We start from the raw sequence: 25,845 nt of genomic DNA, 5'->3' as shown, positions 1-25,845 counted from the left end.
CTTGGGTTGCCTCCCAAGAGGTCATTAGCTCGACCTCTTATTTGGTTCTCTTAAATCATGATCTTGCTGGAGTGAGATACCTCCGGACTTTCTGACTAATGGCCCATAATGCGGAGGGAGCTTTCATCGTGAGAAACACAACTTGAGGAATTGCTCTCTTTTTCTTCTTCTCCTTAAAGGTTCTTCTTGATGGTTGGAGAAGATTCACTTGAAGTACTGATAACCATGATTTTACTGTATTATTTTGATTCATATATGCATGGTTTGATGTTGATTTCATAGGTTTAAATCATGGTTACATCACATTTCATATATTGTCTTTATTTTGGGCTTAATTATAAATTATCTTATTTTTGGTTTTATTTGATGCTAATATTTAATTCTTATTTTGTAGGCATCAAAGGATCTTGGATTTGGATCTATTTGGACCAAATTTGTGCTCGAATCAGAGTTTAAACGAGAAGATCAAATCTTGGAGTTATTTGGACCGTTCATCTACAATCAAGCAGATCTGAGTCATCCATTGAAGATCTAGCTCATCCAACCTAATGAGGAGGAGATCTCAGCCATATATGAAGATCCAGAGGTTTTGATTCAGATCTGAGTTCATACAGCCATTGATCAAGCTCGAATTAATCTAGACCGTTCATCGAAGATTGGGCAGATCTGAACCATCTAGTGAAGATCTGGTCTATACGACCTAAGGGAGAGTAGATCCAGACCATAGCTCAAGATCAGTACCTCCGGATCGGATTTTAGGCAAACTTTCACCGTTGATTTAACTCCAAGCATCCCAGCCGTCCGATCAGATCTGAGATTTGATTCAAAACATAAGCTACAGTACTTTGTGTGTTCGTCGATCTCCTCCGCGCAACTTCGTCCTGCGGCAAGTTTCTCCAAGATTCCGACCCCTTTCTCTTCTCCAATCAATCTCCCGAGCTTCAACCTTGGTGCAAAGCTTCTCGGCGACCTCATCCCAATCATCTGGAGCCTACAGTGGGTGTTTCCTTCGGCGGAAATTTGTTCGCGGCATTTCTCTGTTCCAGCGCCGATTTGGAGGTGTTCTTCCAATCGGCGACTTCGATTCCTATCAGTGACGCTTGGAGGTGGTTCGTCGGCGTTATTGAGCTTCATCCGATGTCCATCCGCAGTCCGCAACATCATTCCAAATCCAGAGATCCAGAATTGCAGATTTCTAGATTTTCGGCACTTGAGTGGGTTTAAGGTTGTTCTAACTCGTCGGGGGTGGTCCGTCGGTGTTGTTGAGCATTCCTTGAACTGAGACGCAGCTGAGATGCTCCATTGAGATCCGGAGTTGGGTGTTCTCGTCTCCGGCCTCTTGTGTGACGGCAAGAGCGTGAAGTTTGTGGAATTGATTGTGAGAATGGATTGGTTTACCCTTTTTAGTTCATTTTGTTACTGTTTGTAGCTTGTCATAGATTTCTTGATGATTGTTAAGTTGTTTTAGCAAGTAATCTAATGTTTCTTTCCTTGTTGAAGTTTAATTTGTGTTTAATTTGTGCTTGGTTAATTGTTAGGATGTTAAGTTTAAGCTAGGGTTTTAATTGGTGCTTTAGGTCAGATTTATTCTATGTCTTGTTATTTTATTCTATGCTTAAGATTAGATTTAATTGTGTTTTGTACTTCATTCTCAGTTTAAGTGTGTTAATGATTTAATCACAACGTAGAGTGACAATACGTTATGGTTTTATTGTTGGCACCTAGTTAGATTTTCTTTATACATTAGATTAGTTCTTATTTTCTGTGCTTTTCATTTGTTAGATTTATATTCAAAGTTCAAACCCCCATTTTCATATTAAAAACCCCAAAAAATGATAATAACATACAATCCTAAATTACATTCTACCGTTGGTTCCTCGAGATCAATCCTGGGCTCGTTACTACAACATTATTGTGTGGTTAAGGGGTTCATGGAATATAATACATTGTTAATTTGTTTTACGAGTGTGACAGACTCATTATCAAGTACCTAGGTCGTGTTGATCATAGTTGATGTTGAGGCCTTGTTATGATGAAAATAAAGTATAGGCAAAAGTGGGAGTGTCCAGCCTTGGGGTCTCCGGCTATCCACCACTTCCCATTCGGAGGGCTGCACACTAATATTAACATCTGCTTCCTCTATAATCCCATCATCACTCAAGCATGTACTATTAGAAGTTGCAGCAAGAACAACAACAAGATTGGATAAAGATGCATCAATGGTCCTATCAGTGTCTGGAGTATTATCAAATACATCAACACCATGCAAAGTAGTAGATGAGTCCTGTAGAGCTGTAGAACCATGATCATAGTTGCCTTCAACCTTACATTCCATCCCCTCTAAATCATCCTTCAATTGAGGCTCCGAATTTGGACTTGACACATCAACTTGCTATAGGGATTGGAGAAACAAGATCCCATCTTGCATCAAGAGCTCTTCTAATTCTTGTATTTTATCTTCATCTGACTAGGAGTAAGAATATCTGAGTCTTGGGATTTCTCCTAGGCAATCAACTCATAATGTTGCAACCGTTGTGGTCCATCCAATAGTGAATCATCTTGAAATTCTGATGGACTTTGATTTGCTTGAGAAGACTACTCAACACTTTGAATATTATTGTACTCAAAATTCTGATAATCCATCCCATCTTGATTGAAGTGTTGAGATGAGTCAGGAATATGCTGTTATGGAATTAACTACTCATCCTCCTCAGAAGTATGATAGGGTTGAATGTTCTAAGTTTGATGGTCTCCCCAGTCATAACTAGAAGTGTTAGGAACTAAATCATATATATCTTGATGTACAGGTTGGAATAGATTCTGAAGTTCCAGGTAAGAGGTAGCAGTGTTTTGGAAGAAGTGACATATAACAGCTAGATGGGATGAGCTGCCATAAACCATGTAGATATCATCAATTAGTTCTGTGGAATGGTCTACTTCATTTTGGAAAAGGTTGAATATGGCAGACGGATGGGTTTGACTACCACATACACTACAGATATTCAGCATTTGCTCATCATCTAAATTATACTTTGTACTTAAGTCTCCAAGTTGCTAAGAATACCAATCCATAGCTAAAAAAAAATTTTGGGCCTCGCCTAAAATAATAGCACTAAACTCACAAGACACAGTGAAAAATCATCACATAGCGTATGAATATAAGAGATATAAAATAATCAAGGCAATCAATCAATTTTTGGATTGATTTTTTTTTAAAAAATAAGTGCATAATTTAAAGACTAGAAATAAAATGTATAATAAAAACAAGAAAGAAAATGTAAAAGGAAAAAAGAAAAATATCTAGAGTACTTATATGCTAATCAACTAATGTTAATGCAAACAGTCCCCGACAACAGTGCCAAAAACTTGTTACGCTCCCCCAATTACACGGCTACGTCATCAGTAATATATAATATTGTCAAACCCATAGGGACAGTTGATTAAACACTAATTAACTTCGCACGATGAATTATCTAGACAATCGAAAGGTGGTTCACAAACGCTAGGAAAAGAAAGAGAAGAGAGAAGAGAGAGAGAGAGAGAGTGTGAGAGGAAAGAGAGAGTAGAGAGGGAGAGAATGAGCGTAGTGAAGGAATGATGATAGATTCTAGGATTTCAATTTCGTTACGATGCTAGTTAATATCCCTATACATTGTTCATCTACCTAACTCCATGCTTACGCTCGTGTAGAGATTCTAACTAAAGCCTAGCACAACCCTCGGATAGGTTGCACAAGAGAGTTTACCCAAGTTCTAACGCTATTAAGTAAAGGGATAACCTAGGAAGTCTGGTTGAGAGGGAATCCTTATCACTAGGACCCCCCCCCCCCCCCCCCCCCGCGGCGATCATACAATCCTAGAGTTAACTGATTTACTTCCTAACAGTAGATTAATACAATTAAGTAGAAGAGATAATTTAGGAAGTTCGGTTAAGAGGGAAACCTTGTCACTAGGACTCTCCGGTCATATGTTCCTATATTACACAAATCACTTCCTAAAATTAATTTAGGAGAACCCTTTAAACTCTAATTAGTCTCTCTAGTAAAGAATCAATCTCCGTTTCAAGGAAACACTATAGAAAGTAAGGAATGCCTTTTGTCACAAGATTCCATGGTCTTATAATCCAAGGTCCTTCCTTTATATGGTGATCAAAACCCTACATCTACATGAATTGACCTCACACACATTTCGTCAAACACATATAAAGCACAACACACATCATGCATGGCATAAACACTTCATAGAATAAGAAAATGTCCAAATACATAGTTCATACATCCATAATCACATCATAACTACTTCCTACATCCTAGATCTGAAGAATCTACTCTATTACAAGGGAGACAAGGGAGATACAACCAAAGACAAAGAAAGAAGTAAACTACAACACAATACATGGAGATAGAGAGAAGAGATGCTTATTTGAAGATGGACGGAGCTTGAAGAAGAACAGCTTTAGGGAGAAGCCTTCTCCAAGGAGAGGGACGAAGTTTCAAACCAAAGATATCCCCCAAAAGGGGAGAACCCCTTTTAAATAGGGCAGAGCACCGGCCTGGCATGGCCTGTGCCACGGCCTTGTGGAATCTACACGACCAGCTTCTTCTTGGCTTCGGATCAGGTGACACGGTCGTGTGGCTTCACACGACCATGTCTTGCTTGGTCTCTAGATAGGTTGCACGACCGTGTGGAGTCATATGACCGTGTTTTTCTTCTCCTCTAGTAAGCCACACGATTATGGTATGCTTCTGCTCTAGAAAGTCCACACGACCGTGTGGATTCACACGATCGTGGTCTTCTTCTCTTCTGGAGTGTGGCACGACCATGTGAGTTCACATGGCCGAAGTGTGATTTGCCACGGGCAAGACCACACGGTCATGTGGTTTCACACAACCTAAGCTTGATCTTCTCTATGTTCACTCAATCACTCTAATGTGTATTTTTGTTCTATTTTCACTCCAAATGACGCCCTGTCAATCAAAATAAGTAAAGAGTAAATCTCCGAATAAAATATAATGAAAGTATGAGTGTAATAAACATAGATTATATTAATAAAATACAAGTAGATGTGTGTTATAATATGCATAAAAGTGGATATAATCTACCCATATCATTAACTAATACAATATATAAAAGCTATTAGGTAGCTGTTAGAATATGTAAAGCTATGCAATTATTGCTACCACTATTTGTAGGATCGATCCTACACATTATTGATTTGGAGTCAAAATAGGATCGGTCGGAATTAGATAGTAGAATCATATAATCCTACCAAAAATAATTAAAATTCAATGTAATAATTGATAGGATGATCTAATTTATCAATAAGGATTAAATCAATTTGATATTTAATTAAAATTTCTTCAATAAATTAAATTAAATTATTAATAATATTATTAATGATATTATGGTAATCATAAGTTGAAAATATATATAATTAATAAATATATTTTTATAATTTTTAAAATTTAAAATAAATTTCTATATATTTTAATAAAATAATTCAATTAGGGTTTTAAAAAGTACAAGTTAAGAGTTGTTGAACCAACAGTAAATTATCCTAAAATCCCTAATAGCAAACTTAACTTCCTTCTCAGCCCCTATATTAGAAAAATTTTGCTTCCGCTCCCTACATGCAAACTTTTTTTTTTACTTCAACTCCCTAATGCACACCGATTTACCTAATTGCTCTCATTTTTTTTAGGTACAAAAATTTTAAAATGAAGTATAATTCCTCCTAAATCTAGTAATATTTAACTAGAATCCAGTATATTTTCTATCAATTAGGTAGCTCTGATAGATTGAGAATCGATCGACAATCAATTGGTTTGTCGTGAGGGAACTAAAGCCCTTATTATTTTTTATAGGTACAAAAGTTTCAAAATGAGGTATAATTCCTCTTAAATTCACCACTATTTAACTAGAATTGAGTAGATTTTCTATCTAATTGAGTCTGACTCTTTTTTTGTCTGACAAATCGATTGAGAGTCATACCAATCGATTGAGAGTCATATCAATCGATTGGATTAAGCTAAATCGATTTAGCCTAATCCAATCGATTGGTATGACTCTCAATCGATTGATTGATATGAGTTTCCAATCGATTGGTCAGGTGGAAAATGAGTCGTGCTTAATTTGATAAAAAAATATACTAGATTCTAGTTTAAATGTACTGAATTTAGGAGTAATTATATATGATTTTGGACTTTTTTACTAAAAAATGAGGGTAATTAGGTAAATTGGTGTGCTAGGGAGTTGAAGTAAAGAAAAATTTGCATGCAGAGAGTTTAGGGCAACTTGCCCAATCATCAATTAACTAAAATTTTAATTAAAAATATAAAGTTGTTGTCACATCTTACGATCTCACCACTATCTTTCTCCTCTCACCCACGCGAGGTCAAGGCGCTCTCTCTTCACCCATGCTCACTGCTGCTCCCTCATGAGCTCACCCGTGCGCTCATGCATCAATGTCGTCACTGCTGCTAGTCGATGCCTTCCCCTCTTCGTTCAATCGCTCGCTGTCGCTGCTCCCCTCACAATCTCACCTGCACGCTCGACATCCATGTCGCCACCGGCCAATATCTTCCCCTCTTCGTCCCCCTCTACAAACTGTGATGTTGCTGCCCGCTAGGCGCGAACGAGGACGTTTGGTTTCAGTGCCACATCCGGATTGTCTATACATAAGATCGCACCGATTCCATCAATACGATACGATTTTAGCAATTCGATTTTGATTCTCTAACAAAATTCGATCTTGGATCGATTTATGCTTCCGATCATAGGATCATGTAAGATCATGATTTTACAAACAAAAGTTGCTACAACGTATTTAGTATGAATTTAAAATTTATAATTTAAAATATACTAATACTAATATATTAAAATACTATTTATTAATTTAATTTAAATGATTTAAACGTTAATATTAAAATACTATTTATTAATCTAATTAAAATTATTTAAACTTCATTAAAAAAATAAAACAAATAATTTTAATATTAAAATACTATTTATTAATCTAATTAAAATTATTTAAACTTCATTAAAAAAAATAACTTTAAAAGTAGTAGTTATTTGGCTTTTAATTTGTCCGCTTCAAATGACATGTCTGACCAATAGTTAGTCTTTTTATAAAAAAAATAAAAAATAAAAATAGATAGAGGGCCTATTCGCCTACCTAATAAATGCAAAGCATGATCTTTAAAATATTCATCCATGAAATTTGAATCCTTTTCCCGTCCTCATCTTAAGAGTACTGATTTTAAGAACGAGTAATAGTCGTTCTACGATTGCGTTTCACTTATTGAGGAGCAGACGATTAATATCTCCACTTATTGATAAGGATCTATGATTTATCCGTAATCCTTGGATGCCAAAGACGTCTTTAGGTGATCCCCTAGTTCTTATAAGGCAGAGACGACAAGGTAGGTTTAGGGATTGAAGCAACCGAATTAAAAACAGAAAATAATTAACTTCAGGGATGCCATACTATCAAACTTCCATGATCTGATTAACTTTTTTAATGAGTAACTTTAAAAAAAAAAATGCAGTGGCTTTTTTAATGAGTTCATAATTTGCATGCTTATTGGACACAAATACCCACTACGAAGTTTTTTAACCTATCTTTACACCCAACGACCAAACAGAATAAGCACCACAACAGAAACGCCAACAAATGTAATTAAAAGGATTATTAAAGAACAAATAAAACACCTCCACCCACCATCTCCTATTTTAGTCTTCCAGACAGATGTTAACAGTATTTGCTAGATCATGAACAACAGAGTTGCAATGCGAGTTATGTGATGCATACCTAAACGATAATTCTACAGAGTGGCCAACAACTTTCAGATTGGTACTATCGCATAGTTAGCGGCAGTGACTTCTCCAATCCGAAAGGCAGATGACTCAGATAGCTCAGGCACACTAGAAATAGGCTTTCCGGTCATCAGATTTCTGAACGAATCAAGCGCTTCGCGCATCCAGTTATATCGACAAAGTTCATAGGCCTCTCTAACAGTCACCTGTTTTGCAGGAAAAACTGAAGTTAGAAAATAATTGGAGTGTTTTGAGGGTTGAAAGTGTCATTAGATCTATCAAATTCTGACCCATTTCCTCGCACGCATGTCCATCTCAGGATAGCAGTTTAGCTCCTCGGTGACCTCCAAGGCAAACATGTAACCCTTGCAGGTTCCTTCCAAGCTGCATGTGTTCTGTCTGCTCTTGCTTCTGAATTCCCAAACACCTAATGCAGTTTCCTGGATAATGAATGATATAACTTCAGATAATGAGAACATATTGTAATTACCAATCAACAATATATGGAAAAGAGATTTTGGAATAGGAGAAAGCCATCAATGTTGAACTGGTCTTATCAACCGAGAAAAGAGCCAAAAGAGTCCCTAGATCATTCAGTTGGATGTATAGTCATTAGCAATGACCTCATGCCACTTCTAGGAAATTAATAACTAACACAGCCAAAGAATTGAAGCGTGTTCCTTGGCCAAATTTTTCTTCAGTTGGCTATTTCTTTCTACAGACAAGAATTGATATCGATGAGAAAGGCCTTCCAATCCATTTGACACATTCAAACTTCCCTGAATTATTGTGAAAAGTGCATTAAATACATAAAGTTGGCCTCAGAAAGTGACATAAAGTTCAGCTATTAAAATTGTGATGATAAGCGAATGATTAGCAAGATTAGGTTAGTTTATCATGGTTATCCCAATACCAGAAGAAAAAAAAAAAAGAAGTTTCAGCATCAGCAAAGAGATATTGAAGGTGTTGGACAAACAAGAATCACAGCACATGCAGAGCAGTTGGAGGATGCAACAAATTATCACACGGAGGATTCTCTCTTCGGCATCCAGAAAGATTCGAGCAACAAAATTTCCATAGAATACAGCAAGGTTCTATTTTAATACTCACATTCAGAGTTCCCCTCACTCCTGCTTCTTCCAAAGCTTCACGGCATGCTGCCTCACTTGCAGTTTCATCTATTTCCCATCCACCCTGTCACAGCCGATATATCACACAAGAAACAAGCAACGACCTCAGTGACTCTCCTACTGAGCTACGATCTGAAAGAACAGCAGCTTCTTTACCTTTGGGAAGACAAAATCATGCCGACCTGGAGAACTGATCATGAGAACTTCCACTCTATCTAGCACATCACCAGATTGACTGTTGCCTACTCTACTTATCTTGTAAGGAATGCATCTGCACAATGAATTCTTCTGTTATATTATTCAATTGACCTGTGAATTCTTTGATACAACAGCTTGATGATATCCTTTGTTTTCAGTTTCATGGATACACAACACAGACATACAGTTAACATGATGGAGATGTAACACAGAGGCCAAATATTGATGGATATGGAACCTTGTCTTTATAATTGAAGCATTTAAACAAAGAAAACAAAGCCAGGCTACGAATAAAGACATAGGAAACGATAAGAGTGTAAGGTACCCTGCGACCAGCCGGAGCTGGTTGTGATACCGCTGCTGATGGCGGCCCTTGCGAGCAAGCAGAAGAGACGACATACTTCTCCTGTCAAAGGAAAGCTGTTACCTTTTGCCAAACAAAAACAAGAACACAAACACACGATAGGGAGATCAGCAGCGCCGGCAAAAAAAAATAATAATAAACAAACAAACAAAAAAGTAAGTTATTAGTAATATGAAATTCATCCACCCTCACCTGGGATTACCACCACCAGGTCTCGGCGCCGAAGAGCTCAAAACCCCATCTTTATACTCCCGCTGTCACGCTAAGAGAACCCTTGAAAACCAGGTTTTCTTCCGGAAAAAATTGGGAACTTTGTCTTCTTCAATCTTCTTTCTTGCCCATCAGAACGTTCACCTCGCCGCATTCAAAGTTTCCCCAAGTCCTAGCCCCCAAGCAAACGCTAGGGCGACGAAGAACGAAAAGAAACCGAGAAAGGGTCGTACAGAAATTCGAAAACCCACCTTGGCAATGGCTGCCCATTCCCGCCGAATTTAATGCCTTCGGAGTCAACGAAACCGCGCAAAGATTCAATTTTTTTAACGCGAGACGCGAACTAGTACCTTTGGCTCTTCAATGATTTCGCAGGAAACGACGCGGAGGAGACGGCCAGGAAGACTCAGTAAATGATCCAGCGAAGGCGAGGATCGCGATCTTTCAGCGAAGCCGTGCTCCTCTCCTCCGCGCCGCAAGCAATCGGGAACCTGATTCGACGAAGTGTTCAGGCACGACTTAATCCAACCCTTGCCGTGCACGATTGATGAAAAATTAGAGAAAAAAAATCTTCATTTCACTCCTCTTCCTCTTCAACTATTCTAGAATCTTAAATCCTCAAAAATACCTCCAAAATCTTTATCATTCTAACAACGAGCAATTGACGCGACTTGTTTGCTATGTCACTCACTCTTCATGAGCAAACGTAAAAAAAGTTTTTTTTTTCCCAAAACAATAAAAATAAAAATAAAAATAGATAGAAGTAGACTTGTGTCGCCATCTTATGATTTGTAGCTCATATTTTTTTAATAATTTTTTAATATATTATTTAGTAATTAATTAAATTAGGTTGGGACATATGATATTTTGAATGATATGTCACATGGTTCCACTTTGCTTTATAAAATAAATAGGTTGTGACTTGTGAGAGATGATCCATACGTGAAAATGACCGGAAAATAAAGTATGGGGTTTGTACGTGTCGCCATTTAATATTAACACGTGTCTTCATTTGATTTAATCAAATACGATTATTTAATTCAAGCAAGCGAAAATCAAATTGAAGGTGTCCTAGTATGGAAAATACGTATCTTCCACTCGGTTATAAGTTAAATTGATAATTTATATTTTTTCTTATATAATTTAGGGGAAGGCTGAGATGAACATAATTATGTTTTATTTCTCAATAACATTGCATGAAATTATTGCATGAAATTGTGTGATATTTTGGTCTTAAAGTACTTGAGTAAAATTATGTCCAATGGTTTAGCAAAGATTGTCTATCAGCTCTTAGTAATTATTCTACTCTGTTAATTATTGTTTAATAAGTGACTGATTAAATGTTCATAAATAAATTGGTTGCCACGGGATAAAAATTTATTTGTATTCGTTTAATATTTATAAGATTAATAAATTTAAATAATTCATTAAATTAAATAAATAAATTTGAACGTATATATTTTCAACTGATTAATATTCATAAACATATTTATATTCATGAATATTATAAATCCTAAACTACATGAAATCTAGGAAAACTAAATAAGAATCCTAAATAGAATACAATTGTTATAACATGATCTAGTTTCATGTGCAGACACTCGTGATTTACCATTTGTACTAATGGCTAGTAGTCACCCGTGATTTACTTCTTCCGTGTTGGCTTAGGGGTAGGTTGACGAGGGCGCTGGGAGCGAGCGAATCCCCTTTTGCCACATTTGCAGATATGACATAACAAATAAAATACAAGAATAACAACAATGAAGCTAATTGTAATAGAATGACCAATATTGTAAAGGGTCATCTACTTGATCTTGAAATCTCTAAGAAAGAAGAAGAAGCAGAAGCAAAAGTAGAAGTAGAAGAAAAAGGATGGTCTTTTGGAGGATCTAGGGTGATAGTATTGAATCCTCTTAGTCAATAGGGAGCGAAGAGATGTGTCTCATGTACCATAATCCAACGGGGATCATCTTTTATATAGTGGATCTGATCCATTATCAGTCTATAGATAATAACAGATCGGGCTAAATGATTCTACACATTTAACCCATATCCAATAACCCGAAATCTAAATAAACCTTAGTTAGATCACTTAAACGGATTCAGTTCATATTCGCATATATAAATTACAATTAAGTCCACCTTAAAGAGATAAAATTCAACAATCTCCTACTTGAGCTACATGTGATTTACATACGAGTATAACTTTAGTTGCTATCAAACTTTATGGGTACAAAATATCCTTGTAAACAATCTTGTCCATTAATAACTTCATTGATGTAGGATTAAAGAGGTCATAGTTACTATATATGAATATAACAACCTTTAATAGTAATCACAATATCAATGTCATTAATAACATAGATTAAAATGTGAATGTGTAGCATGAAAATTATATGAAATATGATCAGTATATATCAATTTTCAACTAGTCCAAAGTGACTCAAAAGGGTCTGATTATATTTGCAAATACTTTATGTTAAACTGAAATAACAAATCATGATCCAAGCCTTATGATTCCAAAAGGAATCTATATTATATTTACAAATATCAAACGTTAAACAACAGCAGTAAATCATGATACTTTATTTCAAAGTGTTAAACAAACAAATAAAATTTTCATTAATATTTTAAACTTTAAGTACATACAATAATCAAAAATAAAATATTTGTCTTTATTAACAAAAATATAAAATAATAAAGTAAATACAAACTACTACTAGATAAGTTCTTTATAAGAAAGACTGTCATATCCACAACATATGCATAAAATACCTTAGGCACCAAGCCCTTAGTGAGTGGATCTGCCAACATTGAATCCATGCTAATGTGTTCTATCATCACCTGATGACTTTGAACTCTTTTTTTAACTGAAAAAAACTTAATGTCAATGTGCTTTGACTTCGATGAACTGTGGTTATTCTTGGCATAAAGTTCTATGATTTTATTATCAAAGTTGATTCTCAATGGGCTGTCAATGTCACCAACAATCTACAGGCTGTGATGAAATTATATAGTCAAATCCTGTGATTGGATGCTTCATAGCATGCTATCAACTCTATCTCTATAGTAAAAGTGACTACTAGAGTCTATTTGATTTTTTTTTTTCAAAATATAGCCCCTCCAGCAAACATGAAAATATAGCATAAAGTGGACCTCCTACTATCCAAGCATCTAGTAAAATCAGAGTTTGAATATCCAATTACCTCCAGGTGATCTGACCTTCGATACATGATCATGTTCCCTTTAATTCTTTGTCGATACCACATCACTCTCTTTATCGTTTTCCAATACAATGGTCCTGTGTTATTTATATATCTGCCTAACATCTACACTATGAACGCAATATGTGGTTGTGTACAAAAGTCATGGACATTGCTATATACTGAATCTGTCATCTTTATGCACAAAAGTGTCACCAGGTGCACAGTTTTGCATGTCATATCTTATAAGAACCTTTTTAATATAGGCCTTCTACGAAAGTCTAAGAATGCCTATTGAATGATCATGATATATCTGTATGTCTAATACAAAAGATGCTTCACCAAAATCTTTAATTTTAAAATGACTTGGTTTCATATAACAGACACTTGTTATTTTTTGCTAGCATTATATCATCCACATACAAGACAAGTATAATAAATTTACTTCCACTAGACTTGACATATATGCACTAATTAATAGGGTTCTCCTTAAATTCAAATGAGATGATCACTTGATTAAATTTTTGGTACCACTAACGAGATACTTTTTTTAAACCATAAACGGACTTCTTTAATCTACATACTAGGTGCTTTGAATCCTCAAACTCAAAGTTTTCCGATTACACCATATATATAGACTCTTCAATGTCATTTTGAGGAATACAGTCTTTACATCCATTTGGCATAGCTCTAAATCTAAATGAGATACAAATGTCATGATTATCTTGAGGGAGTCTTTCATATTTACAGGTGAGAAACTCTCCTTATAATTAATGTCTTAATTCTAAGTGAATCCCTTGGCAACAAGATGAGCCTTATTCTTTTCGACATTTTACTTAAAATCTCACTTGATTTTAAATATCCATTTACAACCAAAAGATTTCATACCTTCAAGTAATTCGACAAGTTCTCAAATGTCATTGTTTGCTATAGACTTTAATTCTTCTTGATTGACGTTAATCTACCTTTCAAAGTTAGAGCATTGTTTGACCTCTTGGAAATATACAAAATCACTTTTCAATCCTATGTCAAACTCATGCTCTTAGAAATAAACATAATCATGAGAAATCGTGGATCTTCTATCCTAGTAGATTGCCTTAAAAGAACTTGTGCTTGAGGTGGTTGAGGTACTTGCTTATAAATATAAGACAATATCTCTTTTTAAATGACTCTAACTGCATTGAAGATGATACAGGAGTATCTTGATATATTACTCCTACTGGATTTGCAATATTCATAATGTGCGGTATGATAATCATATCACTACTTACTCATTAGTAGTGACCACACGAGGATTGCTAACTCTTTTCTCAAAAGATATCTTCCTAGCCTTAGTGCTTCCATTGTCCTTAATAAATTTAGCATTTTCCATTTTGAAGAAGGATATATTAGATGGATCCCAGACGTGTAAATGTCTAATACTAGGCATTCTAGTCTTTCACATCTCGAATGGAATTTTAGTTACTGTCTTACTCGGTGTCACGCCCCGAGGGCATACTTGTCTACCAAACTGGACGGTACCCCTAGTGACAATATGAGAAATACGTTATCGAACTCATATCAAGCAAAATAACACACCAAGGCAATATAAAAATGTGCTAACTTTTAAAATACCAATGCATGTATCTATGCATGAACATGTGATATTAAATTTACCAAAAGCAAAACCAAAGATATAAACATTCAATACAAAAAGAAAACCAAAACTATAACCAGTGAAAAGTAAACCAACAACTCATATAGAAATCTAAACTTGAGTGGGACTGACAGTCATGACCTCTGTATGACACAACATCTCCTTTATATACTAACCTGAAAGTCAAAGGAAGTGAGTATAATAACTCAGTGGGTAAGAGATGATAGTGCATGATACTAATATATAAGGAGATCAAAAGATGCAATCTCAAGTAATAAATACTTACTACAAAAAGTAGAGTACCGATTTAAAACCATCTACTGAACAAACTATAACCACCAACAAGGTAACTCATTACTAACTTGCTCCACCAGATATAACCAATAAACCATCTGTATAAACCAAACATATAACAAGCATATAACAAGTACTAACTGTAGGAGATACACTCTACCATAGATGGTCTCGTGGGCAGTCAAGGTAAATAATTAATCACTATCCGCTGGAGAACGTTCTACCACGGATGGTCCCATGGGTGGACAGGATGAGGTAGCTATCTAGCTCCCCTATCACTTATTGCGAGAGAATGTTCTACTACAGATGATCTCGCAGACAGTCAGGGTATGTAACTAATCACTGTTTGTGGGAGAACACACTACTATGGATGATCCCGTGGGCAGACAGGGTATATACTAATGGTGACAAACGACTCTCTTAACCATGAATGGTAGACAATAATCGTTAGGACATAACAACATAAAGACAAGCAGAAAAAGTATAATCACATCTGATATAACATTCTACAGCCACACCTTGGTCTAATCTCACTAGCGTATATGCATAGGCCTAAATAACTGTTAGAGTGTATACTGAAAGCCTAAGCTTTTGTAGACATTTATTTTGAATAAAGAATCACATTTGGTCAAATTATCTACATTTATTTGTAGTTGTTCAATTAATTTATATTGTAGATAACATAGTATGTGGTGTCACATACAGAAGATAATGTTATCGGTACCTTATAAATTATAAATAGTAGCTCACGACCAAGATGGAAAGGAACAAACCATTGGAAGGTTGTAGTGTAATTAAGTATTAGTTTATCTTAACTATATAATTACACTAGTACACTTAGAGTGTATTGAGTAGGACCATTAGAGGTCGTTTCTTTTATACTGACTTTATAAAGGAACAAAGACCTCAGTTATTATGGAAGTGTGTGCTCTTAATCCTAATATAATAACAAGCACATATATTTGATATTTATTTCTTTAATTTATCAATGGGTGAGATTTAGTTTGATAAATCAATAAGCCCGATAAGTTGGGAAATGATATCACTTATAGTGTGTGTTGTTGATTATAAAAGGAAACTGTGTCCTAGAAATCTAGGTTGAGAATGTCCCCAAAAGGAGCTCATAAGGATTGTCATGTTAAACCCTGCAGGTGGATTTAGTCCGACATGATAATAAGGTTGAGTGGTACTACTCTTGGACTAAGATATTAATTAAGTGAGTTGTCAGTAATTCATTTAATTAGTGGGCATTCATTATCTTAAACACAGGGAGACTAACATACTCATAATAAGAATGAGCCCAAAAATGTAATTTGGGATTGGTGTGCTAGTTCAATAATAGTTTTCTAGTAGAATGAATTATTATTGATAAAATTAAGTTGTGTGTTCGGGGCGAACATGAGATGCTTAATTTTATCGGGAGACCAAAACCAATTCCTCCTCTCGGTCCCTATCGTAGCCTCTTAATTATAGAGTACTATACCCACCTATACCCACCTTCACACCCATCTAAAGGGGGTCGACCAAGCCTTGCTTGGAGCCCAAGCAAGGGGTCGGCCAAACCATGTTTAGATAGGATTGATTGTGGCCGGCCCAAGCATGGGTTCAACCTATGTGTGGTCGACCATTAAAAATAGAAAAGGAATTTTAAATTTAAATTTTTTCTTATGTGGAATACATGATTTAAAAGAGAGTTTAAAAATTAAAATATTTTCTTTTATAAGATTCTACAAAAGATTAAGAGAAGAGTTAAATCTCTTTCCTTATTTGTAGATTAAAAGGTTGATTTTAATTTTGGTAAAAACTTTCCTTATTTATAAATCATCCACATGTTGAAAAGATAAATTTTAAAATTATAGAAATTTCCTTTTATAACATCAACCATGAAGTGATTATTAAAGAGAAATTTTATTTTAAAATTTTTCCTGAAGCAAATTAGGAAGCTTTAATTTTTCTAACGAAAAAATTCCTTGTTTGCTTGTTTTGATGTGGTCGGCCATATACATTAAGAAAAGGATTTTAATTTTAATTAATTAAAATTTTCCTTTTCAATGGCAAAAGAATTAAGGAAGGTTTTATTAAATTTTCCTTATTTACCAAGGCTAAGGATTATAAAATAGGGGGTTTGGGTACCTTCAAGAGACACAACCTCTATTCTATTTCTCCCTCTTTTCTTCCTTAGTGTGGCCGGCCTCATCCTTTTCTCTTCTCTCCATCTTTGTGGCCGAACCTCCTCTTTCTCTTGGAGATCAAGTGGTGGCCGGATCCTAGCTTGGAGAAGAAGAAGAGGAAGCTTGCATCCCTTAGAGCTTGGTTGGTGGAAAAGGTTCTTCATCCTTAGGAGTTTTTGTGCTTGGCTGAAACTTGAAGGAGGAAGAAGAAGGTGATAGGTGGTTCTCGTCTTGGGAGATCGTTGCCCACACAACGTCCGAGATTAGAAAAGGAATACGGTAGAAGATCAAAAGGTTATTATCTTCAAAGAAAGGTATAACTAATAATTATTTTCCGCATCATGTTAGTTTTATTTCTTTGTAAAAATACCAAATACAAGAGGCATGCGATTTTAGTTTTTCGAATTAGTTTTCGAAGTTGTGTTCTTTTGTTTTTTTTCCCTTGTGATTTGATTGTTCTTAGTGGTTAACCTAGGGTTACTATGGGAATGTTAAATATTTAATTTCCTTAAAAGGCTTTGTCTAGTCGGTGGTGGTTGCTCCCATATCCAAGAAGGTCAAGTGTCTCGCCATGCAGTACTGGAAGCCGATTTTGGAAATAGATATTTAATTGTCTTCATGACCTAGGTGATTTGGATCGAACATGCTAAGTTCTGCAGGAGATCCAAGTCTAAACCTAAAAGAATGAATAAGTTAAACTTAGGATCAAACGTGTTAAGTTCCACAGAAGATCCAAGTTTAATTTAAAAGAACACATGGTAGCTAGGAAAAAGGTTCAGACCTTTGTACAAAATTTTTGTACAGTGGAACCGTTAGGCTTTCCGAGTAGCAACCAACAATTGATATCAGAGCTAGGGTTTTGCCTCTGTATATTTGGTATTAGTTTAATTATGCACATGTCATACATAATTTAGGTAGGATAATAGTAGGATGTGCTAACTTTGTGGATGCAGGATCCAACTATTATGGCTTATAAATATTGTGTGTGTGATTGGACCTTGGACATGTCAAGGGCATTTTATTGTGTGTGCATGATTGTATTATAAAATATAGCAGGAGCTGTATTTAGTTTTATTAGGATTTTTTTTTTTTTGATCTAGATACATGTACATTCCTTCGAGGAATATAGGATCGAAAATATAAAATTCTATTTATGTCGCTGATCGAATCTTGCAAGGAATGGAACCTTTTGAGGACCAGAGGCGCAGCGGAACAAGGAGCAAGATGGATGTGACAACTAGACCTGGTGGCGGTGGCCAAAAATGACAGCAGATAGGGATGACAACACACGGAGGACAACAATAGATAAAAGTCATAATAGTTGAAAATTAGTTTTTCTATTTATTGCTTTTATGTTGTGCTGTGTGTGCTTGTTAGTATGCATGTTAAGTAGGTTAGCATAGTCAAAATTCCTCACTTTAAATAACTAAGTGGGAGAGAGATTTTAAATAAATTCCACGGTCTCCATTACTGGTTTGTAAGTGATGCAAACAAACTTGCGCGTTGGCTCTGAGTGCCTTCCTCCATATCAGATGAGTTTGTTTGTGGATCACTAGATCAAACTTCCATTTGGATGACTATAGGAAATTAATTAAGAGCGTATGATCTTCCCCATCGGAAGAGGCACAATCTTATTAATGGACTTAGTGTCAAGTAATGGTATACACTTAGGCACGTCTAATAGTATCCACCCCATCGGACTCACTGCTATTATTCGTGTGACCAAAGGAAACCAACTATTAATTTTATTTGTCAAAAGTTAGGTTGACAAGATAATAAATTAATGGGTTACACCCTCCTTTTACAAATGCTGAATTTGTATATGTCCACACTATCGTGGCATACAAAATTCACGGTGTTTTGAGGTGTTGGTTAATTTAAAATAGTATTGTTTGAGGAATCAATATTATTCTAAATTTAGAGTCCTAACCAAAGTTTTTTGTGATTCTTAGGATGACTTTCAACCCACTGGCCATCATACTAAAAGAGAACAGACTTACTGGTCCTAACTACATAGATTGGAAAAGGAACCTGGATATTGTTCTTACTGCTGAAAGCTATAAGTTTGTACTGACTGAGCATTGTCCTGATACACCCAATGGTGAATCTACCCAAGAGGAGATTGAGTATCATAAGAAATGGGTAAAAGCAGATGAGATGGCGCGGTGTTACATTTTGGCTTCAATGTCAAATGTATTGCAACATCAGCATCAAGATTTACCAACAGCTTATGATATTATGAACAATCTCAAGAAACTCTTTGGTCACCAGGATCGGGCCTCTAGGCAAGAAGCCATGAGAAAGTTAATGACGGCCACCATGCAAGAGGGTACTCCTGTGAGAGATCATATCCTAAAGATGATGGCTTATCTAAATGAAATACAAATCCTTGGAGGAGAAATTGATGGGGAAACCCAGATCGATATGATCCTCCGAACGCAACCTAGAAGTTTTGAGCAATTCCACCTGAATTATAATATGAATAAAAGGGTATATTCATTGGCGGAACTACTGACAAAACTTCAGGCAGCAGAAGGTTTGTTTCGTTATAATTCTCAGATTCACTATGCTGAAAATGGTTCTACTTCTAAACCGAAAGGAAAGAAGAAGAAGAAACAAGTTAGCTCAGCAAAGAAGGTGAATAAATCTCAGAGTACAGGACCTAAAGCTGGAGTGAAGAAGCCAAAGGGCAAGTGCTTCATCTGCAAGCAGTCAGGCCATTGGAAGGTGGACTGTCATCGTAGGAATCAAAACAACAAAGGTATATCTCATGCTCTAGTTGTTGAAACATGTTTAGCGGTGTTATCTACCAGCACCTGGTGTGTAGATACAGGAACCACTGATCATGTCTGCAATTCTTTGTAGGGGTTCCAAGAAACCCGACGACTATATGAAGGAGAGATAACCGTCTACATGGGCAATGCTACTAAGGTGGCGGCTGTGGCAGTGGGAGACGTCTACTTATCTTTGATAGGAATAGAAAATTAGTTTTAAGAAATTGTCTTTATGTACCCAGTTTTAGAAAGAATTTAATTTTAGTTTCTAAACTATATTTGGATCGATATTCTGTTTCCTTTAATAACAATGTAGTTATAAAGAGAAATAAAGTGATTATTTGTTCTGGTGCATTAGTTGGCAATTTATATACTTTAAATCTAATTTCTCCCACAAAGCAAAATATGAAAATTTATAACACATCTTTTAACTCTAATAAGAGAAAACAACCTTCGGAAATGAACCAAGCGTATCTTTGGCATCTAAGGCTTGGTCATATTAACTTAAGTAGGATTCAAAGGCTTATATCCGATGGACTCTTGGGTTCATTAGAGTTGGAAAATTTTCCAACTTGTGAATCTTGCTTGGAAGGTAAAATGACCAAGAGGTCTATTAAGGCCAAGGAGTATAGTGTTGGTTAGTCCTAGGAAAACGTACCGGTTCCACTGTACAAAATTTTTTATACAAGTGTCGAACCTTTCCTTAAATAACCTATTGTGATCTTTAGAAGTTAAATTAAGAATCGCAGACGGAACTTAACATCATTGATTCCAAATTTAACTTATCTATTCTTAATGGTTTAGATTTGAATCACAAGCGGAACTTAACACTATTGATTCAAATCCACCTATGCTATTAATTTCATTAAATATTAATTTCCAAAATTGACTTCCAGGGCTGCATGGCGAGGCACATAGCCTTCTTGGATATGGGAGCAACCACCACCGCCTAGACAAAGCCTTTTAAGGAAAGCTAATATTTAATTTCCTTAAATAACTCTAGGTTAACCAAAAAGAACAATCGAATCACAAATTCGAAAACAAAGAAAACACAAACTCGAAAAATAAATTCGAAAAACTAGATCTAATACTTCTTGTGTTTGGAATTCATACAAAAGAAATACAACTAGTATGATGCGGAAATTAATTACTAATTATACCTTCCTTTGTATGTAACAACCTCTTGATCTTCTACCGTATTCCTCTTCTTATCCCGGACATTGTGTGGGCAACAATCTACCGAGATGAGAACCACCCAAACCCTTCTTCTTCAAGCAAGTTTCGGCCACCACATAAACTCCAAGAGATGTGAGGTTCAGCCACCACCACTAAGCTCCAAGGGATGCTAGAAACGAAGCCTTCTTTCTCTCCTTCTTCTCCTAGCTAGAACTGGCCACCATGGACTTCCCTTATGTAGATGCCGCCGGCCACAAAGGAGGAAGAGAAAAGAAGGAGAAGAGGAGACCTAGGGCCGGCCATACATCTTGCCTTACATCTGCTGCCATACATCTGATTCCCAACCCTTCAACATGCCCATCAAAGGCTCTTGCCTTAAGGACCTTAGTGAAAGGATCTTCTAGTTTATCACTTGATGCAATCTAAGCAGCAACAACTTCTCCTCGTTATACGATTTCTCGTATTGGGTAGTACTTGCGCTCTATTATGTTTACTTGCCTTATGGACTTATGGTTTCTTCGAGTTTACTACTGCACCAAATTATTTTGAGCAAACGAGAAATCATATCTTAGTCTATCTTGAACTATCTGAGTCATACAGCTTCTATGGCTACCTCAGAGGCTGCCATATACTCAGCTTCTATGGTGGAGTCCGAAAAAGCACCTATGCTTATCACTCTTCCATAGTTATGACTTTACCTTCTAAAGTAAACACAAAACTCTGAGGTTAACTTACTATTGTCCCTTTCTGATTGGATGTAAAAATCCATACAACCCACAAATTATCTGCCTTGTAAGCTAGCAAATAATCTCTAGTGCCTCTAAGGTACTTCAATATATGCTTTACCACAGACCAATGTCCTTGTCCAGGGTTACTTTGATATCTGCTAACCATACCCATGGCAAAACAGATATCCAGTTTCGTACACAGCTTTGCATACATTAGGCTTCCCACAGCCGAAGCATAAGGAACTGCCTTCATGTCCTTTATCTCTTTTGATGTCTTCGGAGACATCTCTTTAGATAAAGCTACTCCATGCCTAAAAGGTAAGAAACCTTTCTTGGAGTTCTGCATGCTAAAATGAGCAAGGATTGTATGAAGCTTGGGATAAGCACAACATTCTTTTCTTGCGATCCCTTTGATCCCAAGAATATATGCATTCTCCCAAGTCCTTCATATCAAATTGTTTGGACAACCATACCCTTACTTCTGACAACATTTTGATATTGTTTCCAACTACCAAAAATGTTATCTACGTATAGTATAAGAAATACCACCATGTTTCCATCACATTCTTTGTATACACAAGACTCATTCGGTTATTAAATAAATCCATAGGTCTGGACTATTTTATTAAACCAGATGTTCCAAGACCTTGAAGTTTTACTTCAGTCTATAGACTGATTGAGCTTGCTCACAAGATGCTCTTTGTCCTTTGCAATAAACCCCTACTGATTGCTTTATATGGATGCTTTCTTCAAGACTTCCATTAAGGAAAGCTGTCTTGACATCCACTTACCAAATCTCATAGTAGATAAAAGAATCTGGATAGACTTAAGCATGGCTACCGGTAAAAAAGTTTCCTTTTCCAACAAGCCTTGCTTTGAAAGTTTCCACCTTCCCATCTATCCTCTTTTCCTATTGTAGACCTATTTTCACTTAATGGCTTTTACACTATTTGGTGATTCTACAAGCTCCCAGACTTTATTATATATATTCTAATTCTGTATTCATTGCATTTTGCAAAGATGATGCATCTTTATCATGGAGTGCTTCATCATATGTCTGGGGATCAAGTTCATGTTTACCCGGGATCAAGTCTGAAGACTCTCCCAAAACATGAATCTTTTAGGTTGCCTAACAACCCTCCCACTACGACGAGGCACTTTCTGCAATTGTGTATCATTTGTGATACGTGTTGTAGTTTCTTGTGATATTTTATCTTGTACAGTTGGTACTAGATTAGACGTGTCATTTCTTTAAGATCAATTTTACTTATGGGCTTGTGGTTCATTGTATAGTCCTTTTCTGAGATCGAACATTGGTGCTAACAATGACCTTCCGATTTTGAGGACTATAAATCTCCTTTCATTTCTCTAGGATAACTCACAAACAAGTGAACTCCTGCCCAACTTATCAGTGTCTCTCATGTGCTAGACCACCCAAATCCGAATATGCTTCAGACTAGGCTTACACCCATTCTGCAATTCTATGGGAGTAGAGAGTTCTGACTTAGAAGGTACTATGTTCACTTCCGTTTCCAGTGTATATCCTTAAAACGAATTTGGTAATTTTCTGAATAACTCATCATCGATCTAATTATTCCATAAGAGCCTCATACCTTCTTTCCACTACACCATTCTGTTTGGGTGTACCAGGTGCAGTTAGTTGGGATTGAATCCCTTCTTCTGATAAGTGACTCCTAAATTCTCCCAAGAGGTACTCGCCACTACGATATTACCATAGTGACTTGATACTTTTATTTTGATGTTTCTCTGCATCAGCCTTGTACTCTTTGAACTTAATCAAAGCACTTAGTCTTGCGGTACATCAAGTAAATGTATTTATATCTCAAATAGTTGTCTATAAAATAAACAAAATGTTCGAACCTTCCTCTTGTCTGGATAGTCATAGGACCACATAAATCAGAATGAACCAATTCCAACACATCCTCGGCTCTATACCCCTTAGACTTTTAAAATCTTCTTGGTTATTTTTCCTTCCAAGTAAGACCCGCAGGATTGGAAAGATTTCCACTACCAATGAACCTAAGAGTTCATTGGTTTTTATCCTTTGAATCCTACTCAAGTTAATATAACCTAGCCTTAGACTGTCAAGGATGTGATTGGTTCATTTCCGAAGGTTCCTTTCTCTTATTAAAGTTAGAAGATGTGTTACTAATTTCCATTTATTGCATTGTGGGAGTTATTGGATTTATAAATTGTCAACCAACGTATCAGAACATATATCTTTCCTATTTTCTTGATAACAAGTTTGTTATCAAAATATCTATTCTTCGATAGTTTAGAAACCGAAATTAAATTCTTTCTAAACTTGGTACGTAAAGATAATTTCTTAAAATCAATATCTTATTCCTATCAGAGGATAAGCATCTCCCACTGTAACAGCTACCACTTTTGCAGCAGTGCCCATGTAGACGGTGGCTTCCCCTTCATATAGTTATCGAGTTTCCTGGAACCTCTGCAATGAATTGCAGACATGATCAGTGGCTCCTGTATCTACACACCAGGTACCGGTAGATAACACCACTAATCATGTATTAACTAATGAATGAAATACACCTATTTTATTCTTAGTTTTAAGAGGACAGTCTACCTAAATGTCCAAGTCCTATTTCCAATCATTACAATTGGGACTACTAAGTCTATTCTATAGTATAAGAACTAGGGGATTAATAAACATTTTAAATCCTAAGAATCTCAAAAATATTTGGTCAAGACCAACAACTTAAAATCCTCATGAATTTTGTATGCCACGATAGTGTGGACGTATACAAAATCAAAGAGGATATTTTATCCATTAATTTTATTATCTCGTCATTCTATCTTTATGACAAATATAATTAATAGTTGGTCTATCAAATATTTGGTCAAAACTTTTGAATTTAAAATAATATTGATTCCTCAAACAGTATTATTTAAATTCACCAACACCTCAAACACCGTGAATTTTGCATGCCACGATAGTGTGGACGTATACAAAATTGAACATTTATAAGAGGAGGGTTTTACCCATTAATTATCTTGTCAATAAGTCTTTATGACAAATAAAATTATCTCAAACACCGTGAATTTTGTATGTCACGATAGTGTGGACGTATACAAAACCAAACATTTGTTAGAGGCGTTTTTCCCATTAATTTTATTTCCTTGTCAAATTGACAAATAAAATTACCTCATACACCATAAATTTTTGTATGCCACGATAGTGTGGATGTATACAAAATCTCAACATTTGTAAGAGGGGGGTTTAATTTTATTATCTTGTTAACCTATCTTTATTGACAAATTAATAGTTGGTTTTCTTCGGTCACACAAATAATAGCAGTGACTCCGATGGGGAGGATACTATTAGACGTGCCTAAGTATATACCATTACTTGACACTAAGTCCATTAATAAGATTATGCCCCTTCCGATGGAGAAGATCACACGCTCTTAATTAATTTCCTATAGTCATCCTAAATGGAAGTTTGATCTAGTGATCCGCAAACAAACTCATCCGATATGGAGGAAGACACTCAAAGCCAACGCGCAAGTTTGTTTGCATCACTTACAAACCAGTAATGGAGACCGTGGAATTTATTAAAATAAATCCCTCTCCCACTTAGTTATTTAAAGTGAGGAATTTTAAGTTATCCTAGCATACATCACATGCATACACACACATCACAGTAAATAAAAGCAATAAATATGGAAATTATTTTCCAACTATTATGGCATTTTCCTGTTAATGTCCTCCATGTGTTATAACCCTAGCTGCTGTCATCTTTAGCCACCGCCATCGGGTCGAGTTGTCGCATCCATCTTGCTTCTTATTCCGCTGCGCCTTTGGTACTCCAAAAGTACCACGCCTCGCAAGAATCCGGTCAGCAACAAAAATAGAATTTTACATATATCGATTCTATATTCCATGAGGGAATGTACATGTATTCTAGATCGAAAAAATAAAATTCTAAAAATAATACAGCTCCTGCTGTATTTTATACATATAATCATGCACACAAATAATGCCCTTGACATGTCCAAGGGTCCAATTACACACAATATCAATAAGCCATAATAGTTGGAGTCTGCAACCAAAGAGTTAGCACATCCTACTATTTTCCTACCTAAATTATGTATGACATGTGCAT

General features: G+C 35.9%; 1 protein-coding gene across 2 annotated transcripts; it reads right to left on the bottom strand.

Annotated features, from left to right (window-relative positions):
- Positions 1–7,674: 7,674 nt before the first annotated feature.
- On the bottom strand, positions 7,675–10,349 carry LOC121970264 (nudix hydrolase 13, mitochondrial-like). 2 transcript variants are annotated; one of them, XM_042520860.1, is made up of 6 exons: positions 9,699–10,349; positions 9,468–9,569; positions 9,101–9,215; positions 8,925–9,008; positions 8,105–8,254; positions 7,675–8,020 (listed from the first exon to the last, which is right to left on the bottom strand). In XM_042520860.1, the coding sequence occupies exons 2-6, from the start codon at positions 9,539–9,541 to the stop codon at positions 7,844–7,846; spliced, it is 600 nt and encodes a 199-aa protein (XP_042376794.1). In that variant the 5' UTR covers positions 9,542–9,569; positions 9,699–10,349; the 3' UTR covers positions 7,675–7,843. The 2 variants fall into 2 exon arrangements, with proteins under 2 accessions (XP_042376794.1, XP_042376793.1); XM_042520859.1 differs by having other exon boundaries at positions 9,468–9,548; positions 9,699–10,344.
- Between the last annotated feature and the right edge of the window lie 15,496 nt (positions 10,350–25,845).

The sequence above is a fragment of the Zingiber officinale genome, chromosome 4A, assembly GCF_018446385.1.
Source record: "Zingiber officinale cultivar Zhangliang chromosome 4A, Zo_v1.1, whole genome shotgun sequence".
NCBI lineage: Eukaryota > Viridiplantae > Streptophyta > Magnoliopsida > Zingiberales > Zingiberaceae > Zingiber > Zingiber officinale.
The sequence above is the reverse complement of the archived record's forward strand: the minus strand, read 5'-3'. Positions and strand labels throughout refer to the sequence as shown.